Source organism: Carcharhinus amblyrhynchos, chromosome 5 (genome assembly GCF_965287045.1).
Source record: "Carcharhinus amblyrhynchos chromosome 5, sCarAmb.v2.hapA, whole genome shotgun sequence".
NCBI classification, from domain to species: Eukaryota; Metazoa; Chordata; class Chondrichthyes; order Carcharhiniformes; family Carcharhinidae; genus Carcharhinus; species Carcharhinus amblyrhynchos.
The window spans coordinates 14,306,909-14,323,385 of NC_137328.1; the positions used below are offsets into that span (position 1 = coordinate 14,306,909).

Sequence of the window (16,477 nt, forward strand, 5' to 3'; positions counted from 1 at the left end):
ACTACTGCCAAAGGGTTGTGAATCTGTGGAATCTGCTATCCGAAAGTGCGGTGGATGTTGGGACAGTGAGTAAATTTAAGAAGGAGTTAGACAGATTGTTAATTGGTAATGGGTTGAAGGGTTATGGGGAAAAGGCAGGAAAATGGGGATGAGGACCATATCAGCCATGATCGAATGGCGGAGTGGACATGATGGGCCGAACGGCCTAATTCTACCCTTATATCTTACGAACTTATAAACAAAATAAATATTTATTAACCAAGACAGTCAACTAAAATATACTTAATGGCATTAATGGGCTATACATAGTATCTTTAAAGTTTCAAAATCCCGCTATTTTTCTAACACCAGAATCAAACTTCCCCAAACAACATCTCATAGATTTTAAAACTATAAGTGAAATCCGGCAATAGTTACCATACAAGGTAAGTGCTTCTGACCTGGGATGGAGGCAACTGACTTTTCGAGCACCTTTTCTCCAAGAATGGCTGATGGGGAATTAACACAACTTCTTGTTGCTGTGATCTGCGATCTCAAAATCAACTCTTGCATCAAAACGCACACTAGATTCTCCCTCAGTGCTCTCAAGCAGGCGCCGGAGTGCGGCAACGAGGGAATGGCAGTGTTAATGTAAGCCTACTTGGGACATTAATAAATAAATAAATAAAAATAAACTTCTTCTGACCATTATTCAGACCTCTGAAGAAGAGTCATACGGGTGCAAAACATTGGACAGAATCTCGAGCCCTGTGCACAGAGTGCTGGTTAGTGCAAGAAAATTGGTGGGTGGCTTTCCAGCTGCACAGCTGAGTTTTCTCTCCAGATTCTCTGGCACTCTGTGCACTAAAAATCTGGGGGAGTAGTTTCTGGCTAAGAGAGCCGGCAACTCCATCTTCACAGAAAAGGGCACATTTTTAGTGGACACCCCGATCTGCATTTGGGAGCAGTTTAGCACTGCCTGGGCACATCCACCGCACCCCCCCCATCGGGGGCCTGTTTTTGCACCTCCCAACAGGTTACCTTCAACTGCCTTAGCATTTTTCAAAACCTGTTGTCAATCTAGTCAGCGTGATGTCACATCGGCGAGAGGGATGTTCCTTAGCTGGGGGGAAACAGATGGTGGGGAAGCCCTTTAAATATATTTAAATTTATTTAAATGAGATCTTCACCCTTTCTGGGCAGGAACATTGTGCTCTGTCTTGTCATTGTTTGAGATCTGATCCACTACAGTGGTATCATCAGCAAACTTGAAAATCGAATTGGAGGGGAATTTGGCCGCACAGTCGTAGGTGTACACGGAGTATAGTAGGGGGCTGAGAGCACAGCCTTGTGGGGCACCGGTGTTGAGGATTATTGTGGAGGAGGGGTTGTTGCCTATCCTTCCTGATTGTGACCTGTGAGTTAGTAAGTTCAGGATCCAGTCACAGAGGGAGGTGCCGAGGCCACGAAGTTTGGAGATGAGTTTCGTGGGAATAATAGTGTTGAAGACTGAGCAGTAGTCAATAAATAGGAGTCTGACGTAGGCGTCCTTGTTATCTAGGTGTTCCAGGGTTGAGTGCAGAGCCAGGGAAACTGTTTCTGCTGTGGACCTGTTGCGGCAATAGGCAAACTGTAATGGATCCAGGTCGTCCGGGAGACTGGAATTGATTCGTGCTAGTGCAGATCAACACTCACAGGCGCTAAACTACACTGGCAATTTTATTTTGCTGAGTTTGAATTATTTGTCATGCCAAAAGATCTGTAAATTACAACTCTGAATTTTCAGGGGACAGAATCGCCTGCAACCCAAAGTTGCGAGCAGCTGGTTCATTTTGTAGCAAATGCACAGCCTAGGTACGGATGGGCCCTTTCCAAGAAATCGCCACTGATTTAACTCATGCAGACAATGATATTGTTGGACTGTTGTTACAGGGAATGGAGTATCTGGGAACCAAGCGATACATTCACCGAGACCTGGCAACGCGCAACATTCTGGTGGAAAATGAAAACCGGGTGAAAATTGGTGATTTTGGGTTGACCAAGGTCTTACCACAAGACAAAGAATATTACAAGGTGAAGGAACCGGGGGAAAGTCCAATCTTTTGGTAAGCCCAGTTCTAAATGTGGTATCTTTCTTCTTTTTGCCCAAGTGTATCATTAGGGCTCCTGAATTGAGGACAAAGCACCTCATTCCAACTCTGGCCTCTCAACGCCAGGGCTTTTTGGTCACAGATTATTCACTAATCCCAGTTACCAAGCAACCTCTCTCAGTAACCCCCCCCTTTTTCTCATTCTTCTACTTGTACTGGGGAAGCACGGCGACACAGTGATTAGCGTTACTGCCCATCGAGTCTGCACCAACAATAACTACCAACCAAATCGCGCTAATCCAATTTTCCAGCATTCGCCCCACATCCTTGAATGTTTCGATGTTTCAGGTGCTCAGCCAAATACGTTTTAAAGGTTGTAAGGTTTCCGGCATCCACTACCTTTCCAGGCAGTGCATTCCAGATTGTCACCACCCTCTGAGTGAATTATTTTTTCTCAAGTCCTCTCTGAATTTCCTGAACCTCACCCTAAAATTATGCCCCCTCGTGATTGACCCCTCAATCAAGTAGCTCTCTACTCGCCCATTCCATTTCCCTCATAATCTTATGCACCTCAATTATGTTCCCCCTCAGTTTTCTCTGCCCTAAGATAAACAATCCTAGCCTATCCATTCTCTCCTTATAGCTTGAATGCTCCATCCCAGTGCATAAGGAAGCCATTCGGCCCATCGAGTCATCACTGACCACAATCCCACCCAGGCCCTATCCCCATAACCCCTTGCATTTACCCTAGATAGTTCCCCTGACACTAAGGGACAATTTATCATGGTCAATCCATCTAACCTGCACACCTTTGCACTGTGGGAGGAAACCAGAGCACCCGGAGGAAAACCGTGCAGACATGGGGAGCGTGTGCAGACTCTGCACAGATAGCAACCCAAGCCAAGAATCAAATTCAGGTTCCTGGTGCTGTGAGGCAGCAGTGCTAACCGCTGTGCCGCCGTGCCACCCGCAATCTGGTGAACCTCCTCTGTACCCCCTCTAGTGCAGTCACATCCTTCATGTAGTGGGGTGACCAGAACTGCTGATAGTATTCCACCTGTGTTAACTTATTTCAATAAATTGGGCAATTTTGTTACTCCTTGTGTGTTGGTGAGGGAGAGAACAAGAAGACTCCGGAATTCTATAGTCCAGAGAGGACTGTAGATGCTCAGTTATTGAATACATTCAGGGTAAAGTTTCAAAGATTTTTGGACACCAAGCAATATGGGAATAGTGTGGAAAGATCAGGTTAAGGTCAAAGACCGACCATTATCTTAGTGAGCGGTGGAGCAGACTCGAAGGGTTGAACAGCCTGCTCTTATATTCTGATGTTTTTAGGTGCGTCTGCGAGTGGGTTGCTCCCACACCAGGAGTAGGAAGATGTTGGCCCTATTAGTGCATCGTGTACCTGCTACTTATCTGCCATTTGAAGAATTCTAGAAATTGCCTCAGTCTTAAAATGGTGCGCAAATCTTACTTGAAGAGAAAATAATTATTTGGATTAAAAATATTGTCATCTGGGATTTTGTTTCCATATAGCAGAAACATTCAGGTTGTAATGATTGAGTACGTGATGATTCTATCACTATCTGAAACAGGTACGCACTGGAATCCCTGATGGAGAACAAGTTCTCAGTGGCTTCAGATGTCTGGAGTTTTGGAGTGGTGCTATACGAGTTATTCACTTACAGCGAGAAGACTAAAAGTCCACCATCGGTGAGTCTCCAACTTCGATCGAATCAATCAGATGTCCTGCTTAGTTTTATAATGCCTGTCATATAAAATACTGTTCAAAGTTCACGAGTGTTACTACTACGATTTGATTTGATTTACTGTCGCATGTATTGGGAAGCAGTGAAAGTATTGTTTCTTGTGCGCTATATAGACAAAACACACCATTCGTTGAGTACATAGGGGAGAACGGAAGAAGAGGGTGCAGAATATGGTGTTACAGTCATAGCTAGGGTGTAGAGAAAGGTCAGAAGAGAGAGTTCAGTTTTAAAAGCATAGAAAGAGAGTGAAAGATTGAATTTGAGGGTATGCTTGGGACAGTTCGTAAGAAGTCGCCTCGTTCTGGCATCATCTTTTTAGATTCTGAACTTTTATTCACTGTTTTATTTTGGTAGTTTTCAAGTATTGCTGATTTAAATGTTAACTAGTTTTCTGATATTTCTCCTTTGATGAATTTGGTTTAGTGAATTTTTATTTTTGCTTGCAATTTTCAGGAATTCATGCGCATGATCGGGAGTGACAAGCAAGGGCAAATGATTGTCTTCCATTTGATTGAACTTCTTAAAGTGGATAGAAGGCTGCCAAATCCAATTGGGTGTCCTGACATGGTACTGACTGCGAGCTGCTTTCTCTTTAACTCAGCTTTCTCTTTAACTCTGCCCTCAGTGGTTAGCTGTCATTTCATTTTTTTTAATTTTAATTCATCCATGGGACATAGGCAACGCCTGCTGGCCAGCATTTAAAGTTTAAAGTGTAAAGTTCATTTATTAGTGTCACAAGTAGGCTTACGTTAACACTGCAATGAAGTTGCTGTGAAAATCCCCTAGTCGCCACACTCCAGCACATGTTCAGATACACCGAGGGAGAATTTAGCAATGTGCCTAACCAGCCCGTCTTTCGGACCGTAGGAGGAAACCGGTGCACCTGAAGGACACCCGTGCAGACACGGGGAGAACATGCAGACTCTGCACAAAGTGACCTAAGCTGGGAATCGAACCTGGTTTCCCTGGCGTTGTGTGGCAGCAGTGTTAACCACCTTGCCACCCAATCCCAATTATTGTTCATCCCTAGTTGCCCTTGGACTGATGACTTGCTAGGCCATTTCATTAGGACAGTTGAGAGTCAACCATGGCTCTGTAGGCCAGACCAGGTAAGGGCGGCAGAGTTCCTTCCCTAAAGGACAAAAATGAACCAAATGGTTTATCTAAATTCTTAATTCCAGATTTTTTTATTGAATTCAAATTCTACCATCTGCTGTGTTGGGATTTGAACTCGGGTCCCCCAGAACATTAGATGAGTTTCTGGATTAGTAGTCTAGAGATTATAACACCAAGTCATTGCCTCTCCGAATTCATTTGCAAAACTGGACTAAGTGCACTTATAAAAATAGTGTGTAGTGATTTTGATTATTGTTTAAAGTAGTTATTTACCAATTGAAAACTAGCAACCAAGTCACAGCCCCAAGATCTTATTTAATGGAGGGGATGGGAGCCTTACCCCATGCACCACTTGCCCCCCCGCCCTCCCAAAAGTCAGGATGTGCTTCTGAATGAGGTTGCTGATGTATCATCAAATGATAATGGGGGCTTGTACTAGGGGTCTGAATTCAGGAGGAACTGGACGCCAATTATCTAAATTCAATTCATGAATGAATTTACTACCGGGAAAGGAAGGGGATTTTTCTTGGTATTTGTCTGGGCCAGTTCATTCTAATGGGATAAAGAGCTACGCTGTAAGGGGTATGGTGGCACTGTGGTTAGCACTGCTGTCTCACAGTGCCATGGGGATCGGGATTCAATTCCCAGCTTCGGTCACTATCTGTGAGGAATCTGCACGTTCTCCCCTGGGTGCTCCCGGTTCCTCCCACACTCCAAAAGACATGCTGGTTAGGAGCGTTGGCCATGTTAAATTCTCCCTCAGCGTACCCGAACGGGTGCCGGAGTGTGGCGACTTCACTTCATTTCAGTGTTAATGTAAGGGTATTTGTGACACTGATAGATAAACTTTAAACTCCAGGTATTCTTAGAAATGAGTGCGGGCTGTATTTAAGATTAAGTGGAATTTCCATCACACACAGGAACAGGCCACTCAACCATTGCTATGGTCAGTAACAGTGTTGGTGCTTAATATGAGCCTCCTGCCACAACCTTTCATCCAACCCGAATAGTTGTTAATGTGCACCAAAATACTGTTCATAATTCCACTAGATTGGCCGTAAGTGGGCAGATTCACTCAAAGAAAATGGTATCAGGGCCAGAGTATGTGATTTTCTAAGCCAAGTTTTGGAATAAACCAAGTCTATAAGTGCTTGAAGAATCGTAGAATCCCTGCTGAGGGAGGCCAGTTGGCTCATCGAACCTGCACTGAAAACAATCCCCCCCAGGCCCCCTCCCAGTACCCCAGGAATTTATCTTGCTAATCCCCTGACACACTTAGGGGCAATTCAGCATGGCCATTGCACCTAACCCACACATCTTTGGAGTGTGGGAGGAAACCGGAGCACCCGAAGGAAACCCACGCAAACACGGGGAGAAAGTGCAAGCTCCGCACACAGAGTGACTCAAGGCCAGATTTGAACCCGAGTTCCTGGCACCGTGAGGGAGCAGTGCTAACCATTGTGCTACCTTGAAGGAGTGGTGGGGGAGTAATCGTTTTTCTAGCACTTTGATTAAGCACAAATGTTCTTTTGAAAAGACTTTAATGTATTTTTTAAGAAGGTATTTTAGCAGCGTGGTGGTGATGGGGCACAATGTTCTCAGATTTATTTTCTAATTTTTGTTTGTATTTCAGATGTATTCGACAATGATGGAATGCTGGAACACAGTGTCTACTCGGCGACCAACCTTTAAGGAACTTGCTCAAAAAGTGGACTCTATGAGAGATTCTATGGGAGGATGAGTTTGCAGAAAGTTTGACTCTCTTGTGCTCTTTTCACCAAGCACAGCTGCTGTTTTTTTTTCCCAGTCTGTTTGCTGGCACCGCCCACACTCTTTGGGCACTGAAGCAAATTCACGGGGACTGGTTGCTACCCCACCGTGGTCAGCCGGGCAGGATCGCTTCGGACTTCTTTCACAGCCCACGGGGAAGCGATCGTCCCGCCACAGTGTCGCTGCAGTTCAGCCGGACAAACTGCTGATGCTGCCTGTACGGCAGAAAAACAAAACTCGTCAAGTGGGTGTCGTAACAATCTTTCGTGGTTATAGGAGCACTCGGTATTGCAAATGTCGACAGAGGTGACTCCTCCTTCAGAGCGACGAGAGGAGTTTGCCTTCGTAACCCACGCCAAGCGGTCTTCGGTGGCCACTGCCAAATGTTATGCGGCCTGTGGCTGTTTGCACAGGAACTGGCTGAAGAATCAGATTCTACTTTTGAATTCTCCCCTTCTAACGAACTTGCTCGAGCATAAATTCCTTCAAAGAATGGAGGGTAATTTCACTATTATATAGGATCTCATTGACACTTGCCAGAGATTAGAATCTTAGTTCTGTTAACTATAGAAGGAAAGGAACAATATTAGGAGCAGAACAGTTTCACAAGTCAACTATGCTGTGAATATGAATACATGTGGTGCATTAAATGATGATGATTTAGAGAGTGTGCATTACTGTACCATAAGGTGGTTATTGGGATGATAAGTTCCGAAAAAGGTTTGCTAGCGGCGCGCAAATTTGGAAATTGCCACTGCATAATATTGTGAAGAAATCATATTCATTAATGGAGAATTGTGTTCCGTGAGACCCGGAATATTTTAGTAGCCAATTTGAGCCGCCATAGGCAATACTGTGAGTTCATGTTACTGTTTTTCACACTTGGATCAGTTGTGACCGACAAAGGCGTTAGCTGCAGCCTTCTGGGGTTAACGCAGTGGAGAACAGCTCAGGGACATTTTGTGCCTCTTTGGTTAAACAAAGGAGCAAAATTATCAATTCATGGTGTGCGTAACATCAGCTTGGGAGGCGGTCACGCCAAATGGTCAACCAACCAGGCCCACCACCAGCTTCTCACTGGGCAACCAAGGGGCGGGCAGAGAATGCCAATCTTGTCAGCGAAGCCCACACCCCAAGAATTAATTTTTAAAATGTCACGCAAGCCCTTCCAAGCTAGTCCTCCCCCCTCCATAGAGAGAGCATTCTTCAGTGAGTCATGAAATGCAACAAAATGTAGGTATAGACGGACCAGCATTCCTTAGGTTGCGGTAAATTCATCATTATGCTAGGATTTATTCTGTTCAAAGGAGTGTGCATCTTTAGAATCAACAAATAAATGTAGTTACATACCTACATGGAGGCCAGGGAAAGTATTTGGTAATGTTAATTTAGAGTTTGAATTTTAAAGTAGTTTCCCCTTCTTTATTTTTTTCAGTTTAATTTTTCAACGATTTTTAATTTCTCTTCCACGTGCACGTCGGTTTGAAGTAAGTCATTTCAAAGAATGACCAAGAAGCTCAGCCGCTATCTGTGATTCAGTGTCTCCATACACCGAGCTAACAGGAGCTAAAAAATGCAGCACTTAGGAATAGTGCACTTTCCGTAAATGAACCGCAGAACACGACTCTTGCAGATTTACATTGAAATCCTCTATCTGTTAACGACCAAGAGTTAGCCAAGTAACAGTAACAACAGTGCGAGTTACATGTGCTTATTTGCTTCTTCCATTTTGGTTACGAGGCACAGAATGTAACATTTTAGCGGCTATATGCTGTTGATAAGTTTGGTATAAATGATTGCCCTGCTACTAATTGCCTGTTGGGAGGAGAGTGGTTGAATACAAACAGGGAGTATGGAACTTTCAAGTCAGCATTGTATACTTATCGTGCTACTTACCTCCGACCTTTTGTTTTTTGTGGTGTTTGAGCTTTTGAGTGTGAGCTTTGAAAAGACTGCTGATGAGGGGGCAGTGTTTTTGCCAGTGACTGTATTCTCAGTAAACTCTCTCTCAGCACCTGGTTCATTCAAGCAGCATTTAAACAATACTCAGCGCTGCTAAATTATTCACCAGTGCCGTAACTAGGATTTCACTAAAATATATTGTTGGGCTTATTGAATATTCTTGCAATGTTCACCAGAGGCGATGAATGGTGAGTAACACACTAGTAATGTGTTGGCGCATTAAAGCAATTGCCTGAAGTAATATTTCTCTATTGTGTTAGTGCCACACTGCTGAAATATGCCAAGAGACAGTCTTGTTGCTCCCTAGGGAACTGCAGGTCATTAATGATACAGCCTGACCAGAGAAAACCAGGAGGTATTTCTGATGGTGTTAGGCTAAAGCAAAACCTAAACATTTCTATTCACTTTGTCTCTGATGCACACATCCTCCATTGTTCTTCCTGTTTCATTATCTTTGGTGCTTATCCATTTTGCTTTCATCTGTCCAAAATGAAGCAATGTGTACCTCTTAATTCTGGAACCTTAAGTTCATTTAGATAAATACTGCGGATACTGGAATCTGAAACAAAAACAGAAAAATGCTGGAAAATCTCTGCAGTTCTGACAGCATCAGTGGAGAGAGAAAGTAGAGCAGCTCTGACGAAGGGTCATCTAGACTTGAAACATTCATTCTCCCCTCTCTCCACAGATGCTGTCAGATCTGCTGAGATTTTCCAGCATTTTTCTGTTTTTGTTGTTGACCTTATTCATTTACGTCAGAGTAGTTTGCAAGAATGCCTGGCAGCAGATAGCAACAATGTTGAGTGGACTTTGTACTTGCATTTCTCCAATTGTCCAACCTGAAGTTCTCTGCTGTTTTTTACATAAACAAGAAATTTTCTATTAGTAAGCGGATGCTCACCTCAGAACTGCTGCCTCCATTAAAATCATCATATTATCTTCTAAAAAAGAATTGTTCATGGGATGTGAACGTCACTGGCTCAGCCAGACAATGGCAAAGGCCATCCCTAACAGCCTTTGCGAACGTGATGGTGGACCACCTTCTTGTACTGCTCAAGTCCATGTGGTGTAGGAACTCCCACAGTGCTGTTGTGAGACAATAACAGTACACCCAAACATCTATTCAGTATTGAACTTGCAGTCGTGTTCATAGAATCATAGAATCTCTACAGCGCAGAAAGAGGCCATTTGGCCCATTGAGTCTGCACCGATCATAGTCCCATCTAGATCCTATCTCCATAACTCCACTTATTTACACCACTAACCCCCTCACATTAAGGAGCAATTTAGCATGACCAGTCAACCTAACCTGCACATCCTGACTGTGGAAGGAAATTGGAGCACCCAAAGGAAACCCACGCAATTTACGTTTCAATTAGAAGTTAGTCATTCCACACTTACTGTATGTTACAATATTGTACTGTATATTACACGTTGGTGCATGCCAAATTTGGAATGTTTTCCTTTAACTCAATGCTTTGTAACTGAAGTGTTTTTTGAAGGCTGCATTTACTTTATGCAGTCAACACTCTAGCCTTAGACTTGGGTACGTAACAATAACTTTCACTCATATGGCACCTTTAATGAAGTGAAAAGATCGAACACACTTCTCAAGAATGTTATCCAACAAAATTTATTATCAAACAACATTTAGGACAATTGGCTAAACAAAATGGTTATGGATAGGATTTGTGGAGCACCTGAAAGAAGGCCTAGATTACTGAAGGCACGGCTTCCTATGTGTGAATAGATTTTTTGTGAGTCAGCTTTTTGAATATGGCTATGAGAAGACCATTGCCAGTATGGCTAGACCATAAGACATAGGAGCAGAATTAGGCCACTTAGCCCATTGAGTCTATTCCACCATTCAATCGTGGCTGATATGTTTCTCATCCCCATTCTCCTGCCTTTTCCCCATACCCCTGATAGACCTCCATTACTCACATCGAATTAACTTCTGTCGATCCAGGGAGTGCTCTGCTGCTGACAAGTTTCCCAATAGTATCATGAAAATGAATATACCCACAGGGAAAAAAAAGATGAAGTTTGATGGGGGTCAACGTTTCAAAGCCTATATTTTGTTTGGACTCTTTCTTCCCTCCCTGATCATTATCTGAGGAAGGATCAGGTTTGTTTGTGACCACTGTGTCATGAGCTGCCTAAATCCACTTCCTTGGCTCATCTGTTACTGAAACTCTCATCCTTGCTTTTTGTTACCTCCAATTCCAATAGTCAGTCATACTCAGAAGACTGAATTACAAAAATCTATATAGGTCTAAGCCCCCTCCCTCACCTTCTCCAACATGCAGCTTCTGAAAACTTAAGTTGATCTAAAATCTGCTACTCATCTGCACCATGAATTGTTCATCCATTACCTCTGTTCTCACTGATCTACATTGCAACCCTGTGTGAAATGCTTCATATTTTAAAATACTCCACCATATTGATCGGAGCCCTCAGTGACCCTGTCCTTCCCCTTTATTTGTCTTTCAGCCCTATGGCCTACCAAGAATTAAATGTCTCTGAAAGCCTGATAGCCTGTATATCCCCAATTTGCTTTACCTCATCTTTCATGATTTAACTTCAGCTGTCTAGATCATGGCTGGGATTTTATGACCTCGCTTGGGCAAGGCTTGTAAAATCCTGTCCAAGGCCAGCGGAGAATTCCGTACTGTGAGCCTTAGCTGTCCTGATTCTGGACCAGGCATGCCGGAATTTCCTCCCTGAACCACTCACTGCCTCCAACTCGGTCTTAAAGAAGCTCTTTAAAACTCCCCCCTTTGCCTTTGGTTATCTCTCCCCAAAGTCTGCTTATATGCCTTGATGTTAAATGTTGTTTCTGGCAAGCACCTGGGGACAGTTAACTGGGATGAGGTGCTATATGAATGTGGGTTGCCGTTGGACTGTTACGTTTGAGGAATGTATAGCTGTTTGAATAAAGTTGCCATTCATAGTTTATTGGAGTGTTTGTTCTGCAGCATATTCCACAATCGGGGAAATGCTTCATTTCTGTGGGTGACATTGATCTGATGTGAGAGCTCGGATTTCTGCTCGACCACCAGGGATAACTTTGTGTTTCAGTTCATTCTTAAGCTTGTTATTATGCTGCTTGTAAACGGGTGGAGTTTTCTTTGTAATCGACCAGTACAAATTGAGGCTCTGTGTCATAGAAAGTTGGAAATTTCCTCATTTGGTCTCTCTGGATGTATGTGATGATGAGAATTCAAACGTCATTCTAAGTTAGCAATATACCAAGATTTTAAGCATAATTCAAGATTCCCTGCCTGGTTTCACAGTCCACATTGATCAGCAATCATGTTAGATTGGGGGAACTGGTGAAAGAAAAGATGGTGAAAGGGGCAGCATGGTGGCACAGTGGTTAGCATTGCTGCCTCACAGCGCCAGGGACACATGTTCAATTCTGGTCTCGGGTCACTGTCTGTGTGGAGCTGCGTGCGTTTCCCCCAGGTGCTCTGGTTTCCTCCCACAGTCAAAAGATGTGCAGGTTAGGTTGACTGGCCTTGCTAAATTGACCTTAGCGTCAGGAGGAGTAGCAGGGTAAATATGTGGGGTTACGGGAATAGGGCCTGAAGGGGATTGTGTTCAATGCAGACTCGATGGGCCAAATGGCATTCTTCTTCATGTAGGGATTCGATGGAAGTCTCCACAAGAATACTATTAATGTTAACAGGTTGTGAATTCTTAAGGGAAGAGAAATTACTGCAAATTATTCTAGCTACAAGTGTGCTTTTGTTTCAGAAAATATTTGTTCTTTGAATGGTATTGTTTTCAGATCTTTGCGGGTAGTGATAAATGTTTATTTATGGTTGCAAGTAATTTAGCCCAGGAAGCATGCATAGTAGCTGTGCAAGCATTAGAAAATGTGAACATACTGCATGGATCCAATAGGCTCTTTCTCTGTTAATACAAGAAATGGCACCAAATCTATGGTAGTAATCCACAATGATCTAGAGCTCTTGTGTGGTGGTGTCTCCCTCACGGTGTGAGGCGGTGCATCGTTGGCCGGGATCTTCTGGTCCTGCTGCTATCAAAGGGCTTTCCCATTGGCTCCACATCATGCCATCGGGAAACCCATGGCAGAGGTGTGCCGTCGGTGAGACTGAAAGATCCTACCAGTGTGAACAGCTGGAACGTTCCGACTCAATGTTCCTAGAAGTTGTATATCTAAAGATTAAGGTTTGTTTTTTGTAACCTGCCTTTCTAAGAAAGAGAATATTGACCAAGTGTTTCTAAGAATGGTGACTCCTTTATCCTGGCTTATGATCCTTGAATGGGAAGTTGTAAAGTTTTAACTTTCAGACCCAGCTGATGATTTCTAACATGCTCCTTCTGCCAGTTGTCCTACAGTTGTCTTATTGCCTAAGTTACACATCCATGGATCTCTGCTTTTGATTTCATCAAAGTGTTTCAGAGCATTGAGGGTTGTTGACAGTCTGACATGGGGCACTGCTGAGGGGAAAAGTACTATTATTTAATCTTAGATCAAAACTATGTTGACAGAAGCTGGTTTGTTACATAGATGTAAATGTATTACAGTTGTTGGGCACCTTTTTACTCTCTTAACCTGAGGCTTCCCAGGCTTGTGTGCACTCTTATGCAAAAAAGCGGCTTCACTTGTTTTTCAGTTCTAAGTTCAATTCACATGTGCAGAAACTCTAGTTCTTCTCTGGTGCAGTCGCTGAATAGTTTTACACCTTGATCTCTAATGTGCTTTCGAGGACATTAAAAATCTTGTTTCATTCAAATGTAACAGGATGATTTCTTGTCTCTAATGTGCATTAAATCTTGCAAGTGCATTGAGCCAACTAACTCTCTTATGCTATACATTTCTACAATTCTTCTCTGAATGTTGGGTCAAACTTTTACAGCATGCTGGTGCACGAGCTATTGAAATCTCCATTCAGATTGGTGGGTACAGAGGGTCAAGCCAGCATGAAGGGCTGGAAAATTCTGGTCTTAGACCTTCTTTGATTTCATCATTAAAGTTTTATCATCCATTAACATTTTCGATTTCACTTTTTCCTTTGGTCTCAAATGGACCTCCCACTTTTCCATTGCAAAAGTGCCTTCAAGAATAACAGTTTGTTTTACGTGCCAAATGCTCCTGTGTCTCCCCAACAAATTTGAACTGTCTCCAAAGTTCAATTCTTCACAGGTAACAATAATATTTCCATATGTAAGGAAGATGCTATTTCAAAATCTCATGATCGAAAAGATGATTTCTTTCTCATTATCAGACTCATTCTCCATTGCAGCATTTTTTGTCTGGCTGTGTCATTAATAAATGGCCTGTGCTCCTTATCTTCTTGTGAGCATCAAATATCACATCTTATGTAAGGATGCTTCTTATGTTGAAATCAAATTGCATCACAAAACTTCACAGGGCTTAAAGACTTAAGCTACTGGGACGTGTTGCACAGTTTGCGTTTGTTAGATCGTAGAAGATAGGGGGTCATTTAATTGAAGTGTTTAAACATGTTCAGAGATTCAACAGGGTAGTTATTTTCCCTGGTATGAAAATCAAAAAAAACAGTGATATAATCTTAAAGGTAGAACTAGGCTACTTAGGAGGAAATATGGTGCATCTTATTTTTCCTGTAAGAATAACAGAAATCTAGAGTTTTCTCTGCAAAAGGTTATGAATGCTCCTCAATTGGAACTCGAGCCTGATATTAATAGATCTTTGTTAACTAAGGGGATTTAGTGATATGGAAACAAAGCAGGGAATTAATTTGAGGTGCATATCAATCATGATCTAATTGAATAGTCCATCATACTCAAAGATGTAAACAGCCTCTTGCTCCTGTTCCTAATCCTGAATTCCTATCTCAAAACTGGAATCCCTTTCCTTAGTTTTTTCATCCTCCTATACTATTTTAAACCTAGCTTAACACTTCTGAATAGTTTTATCCTAGTTTTCCTTGTTCCTGCCTTTCTCTAACTTTGCATAGGCTCTATGGATCTTTGTCCTGAAGTTTAAAACAATCTCAACTTTGATCTAGTCATTTCTGATGCCCGGGGAACTCCTGGAGATAAGATCCATGGCCGACCTGTCTGCATGATTCACTTCAGTCTGGTTCATGCATTGATGATGAACTAAATATCACCACTTGCCAAATAATGGGTGGCACGATGGCACAGTGGTTAGTACTGCTGCCTCACAGTTTCAAGGACCCAGGTTCAATTCCAGCCTTCACTCCTGTATGGAGTTTTCATGTTTTTCTCACCCTCACGTCTGCATGGGTTTCCTTCTGGTGTTCCGGGTTCCTCCTACAGTCCAAAGATATGCAAGTTAGGTGGATTGGCCATGCTAAATTGCCCCTTTAGTGTTCCAAGATGTGTTGGTTAGCTGGGTTAGCCAGGGTAAACATGTGGGATTACAGGGATAGGGTAGGGGAAGAGGGCCTGAGTTGGTGCAGAGTCGTTGGGCCGAAAGGCCTCTTCTACATTGTAGGGATTCTATGATTCTATAATTCTGATGTTGAGCTTTCTGTAGTTGTACATATGGTCAATAGTCAGTCATTAAATAGTCTTTTATATTCATTTGAATAGAAAAACTGTATAAATTTATGTAAATATCTTGGGTTAGTTTACTCATTAACTGTACATTCAAGTGCCTTACCTATTACAGAAATGCAGAAACAGTGTCAAACAGTAATAAATGCAAATATATTTTGATTAATGCAAAAATCATCTATTCTTCTGCTAACTAATTTAGTGCAATTATAAACAATCTCAGCAGCTTCAGTGCTCGTAAACTAGTGTCCACCGTACATATTTTTATGTACATTCTAATCTGTATGCAATTGTTGCTGAGAAAATAAAATTAAATCATGATTATTTTTACAACTTGCGATTTTGCTTGCTCTTCAACTTTTCTGACATTAAATATATTTCAGGTCGATGAACACTCCATTGTGAGATTCAAGAGTTTTGTATGGCTTTGTTCAAAGTGGGGTGAAATGGGATTAAAAATTGGTTTGCACTTTGCACAAATACTACATATTATGTGACAAATAATGTTTTTTTCATGCCTAAACCAAACTTGGATGGGGGTGGGGGAATGGTGGGGTGGTATGGGGATCTGCATATGTTCGTCTGCAAATATATGTTTGCAATGAGTAGTTGAAGTATCACATCTTGAAGGGTGCTGAATTAAAACACAAAATAATTTTACCGTTGCATGATGCATATGCTGTGCACATTTTGTTACTTTTAAGAAATGCGTTTTGGCACATTGTCAGGATTATGTTAGCTAGCACATACATTTGAGGTTTTTCTATTTTATCATGATGTGAAGATGCGGCTTTGGACTGTGGGTACAGTAAAGAACACCCGCAAGTTAAAGTCCAACACTTGATGAAGGAGCTGTGCTCCAAATGTCAAAAGACCATAAGACATTGGATTCTAAATAAACCTGTTGGACTTTAACCTGGTGTTGTGAGACTATTTTATAAAGATTATCAAGGCAATCATTGTTGATTCTCAGAAGTGGAACACAAATATTTCATTCACATCATATGCTTCCGGATTAAGCATATCATGTCAACCACTTGATGAAGAAGGCAACAGAACCACAAGGACTTCCAATCACCCTCAGTAGATTTGATAGGATTGGGAGAGTTTCGAGAGTAAGGCAATATTGCACATACATGCAGATGCTGCTCTGTCCATCTTACCTCTGCGTAAGAGTAATGTTCACGTCCAGAAGAAGATAGAAGCCGAACTGGATAGGATGGAGAGAGATGGTACAGTTCAGAACCACTC

The 16,477-nt window shown here is 42.4% G+C and overlaps 1 protein-coding gene across 2 annotated transcripts in view; it reads left to right on the plus strand.

The window, feature by feature from the left end:
• LOC145342905 (tyrosine-protein kinase JAK2-like) overlaps positions 1–16,256 on the plus strand; it is a 270,756-nt gene extending 254,500 nt beyond the window's left edge. For both annotated transcript variants that reach the window (XM_080188485.1, XM_080188486.1), the window contains 4 exons: positions 1,912–2,084; positions 3,668–3,785; positions 4,295–4,408; positions 6,591–16,256. In XM_080188485.1, coding sequence (XP_080044611.1) covers positions 1,912–2,084; positions 3,668–3,785; positions 4,295–4,408; positions 6,591–6,698 — 513 coding nt within the window. In that variant the 3' untranslated portion in view covers positions 6,699–16,256. The remainder of the gene's footprint in view (positions 1–1,911; positions 2,085–3,667; positions 3,786–4,294; positions 4,409–6,590) is intronic.
• The last annotated feature ends 221 nt before the right edge of the window (positions 16,257–16,477 follow it).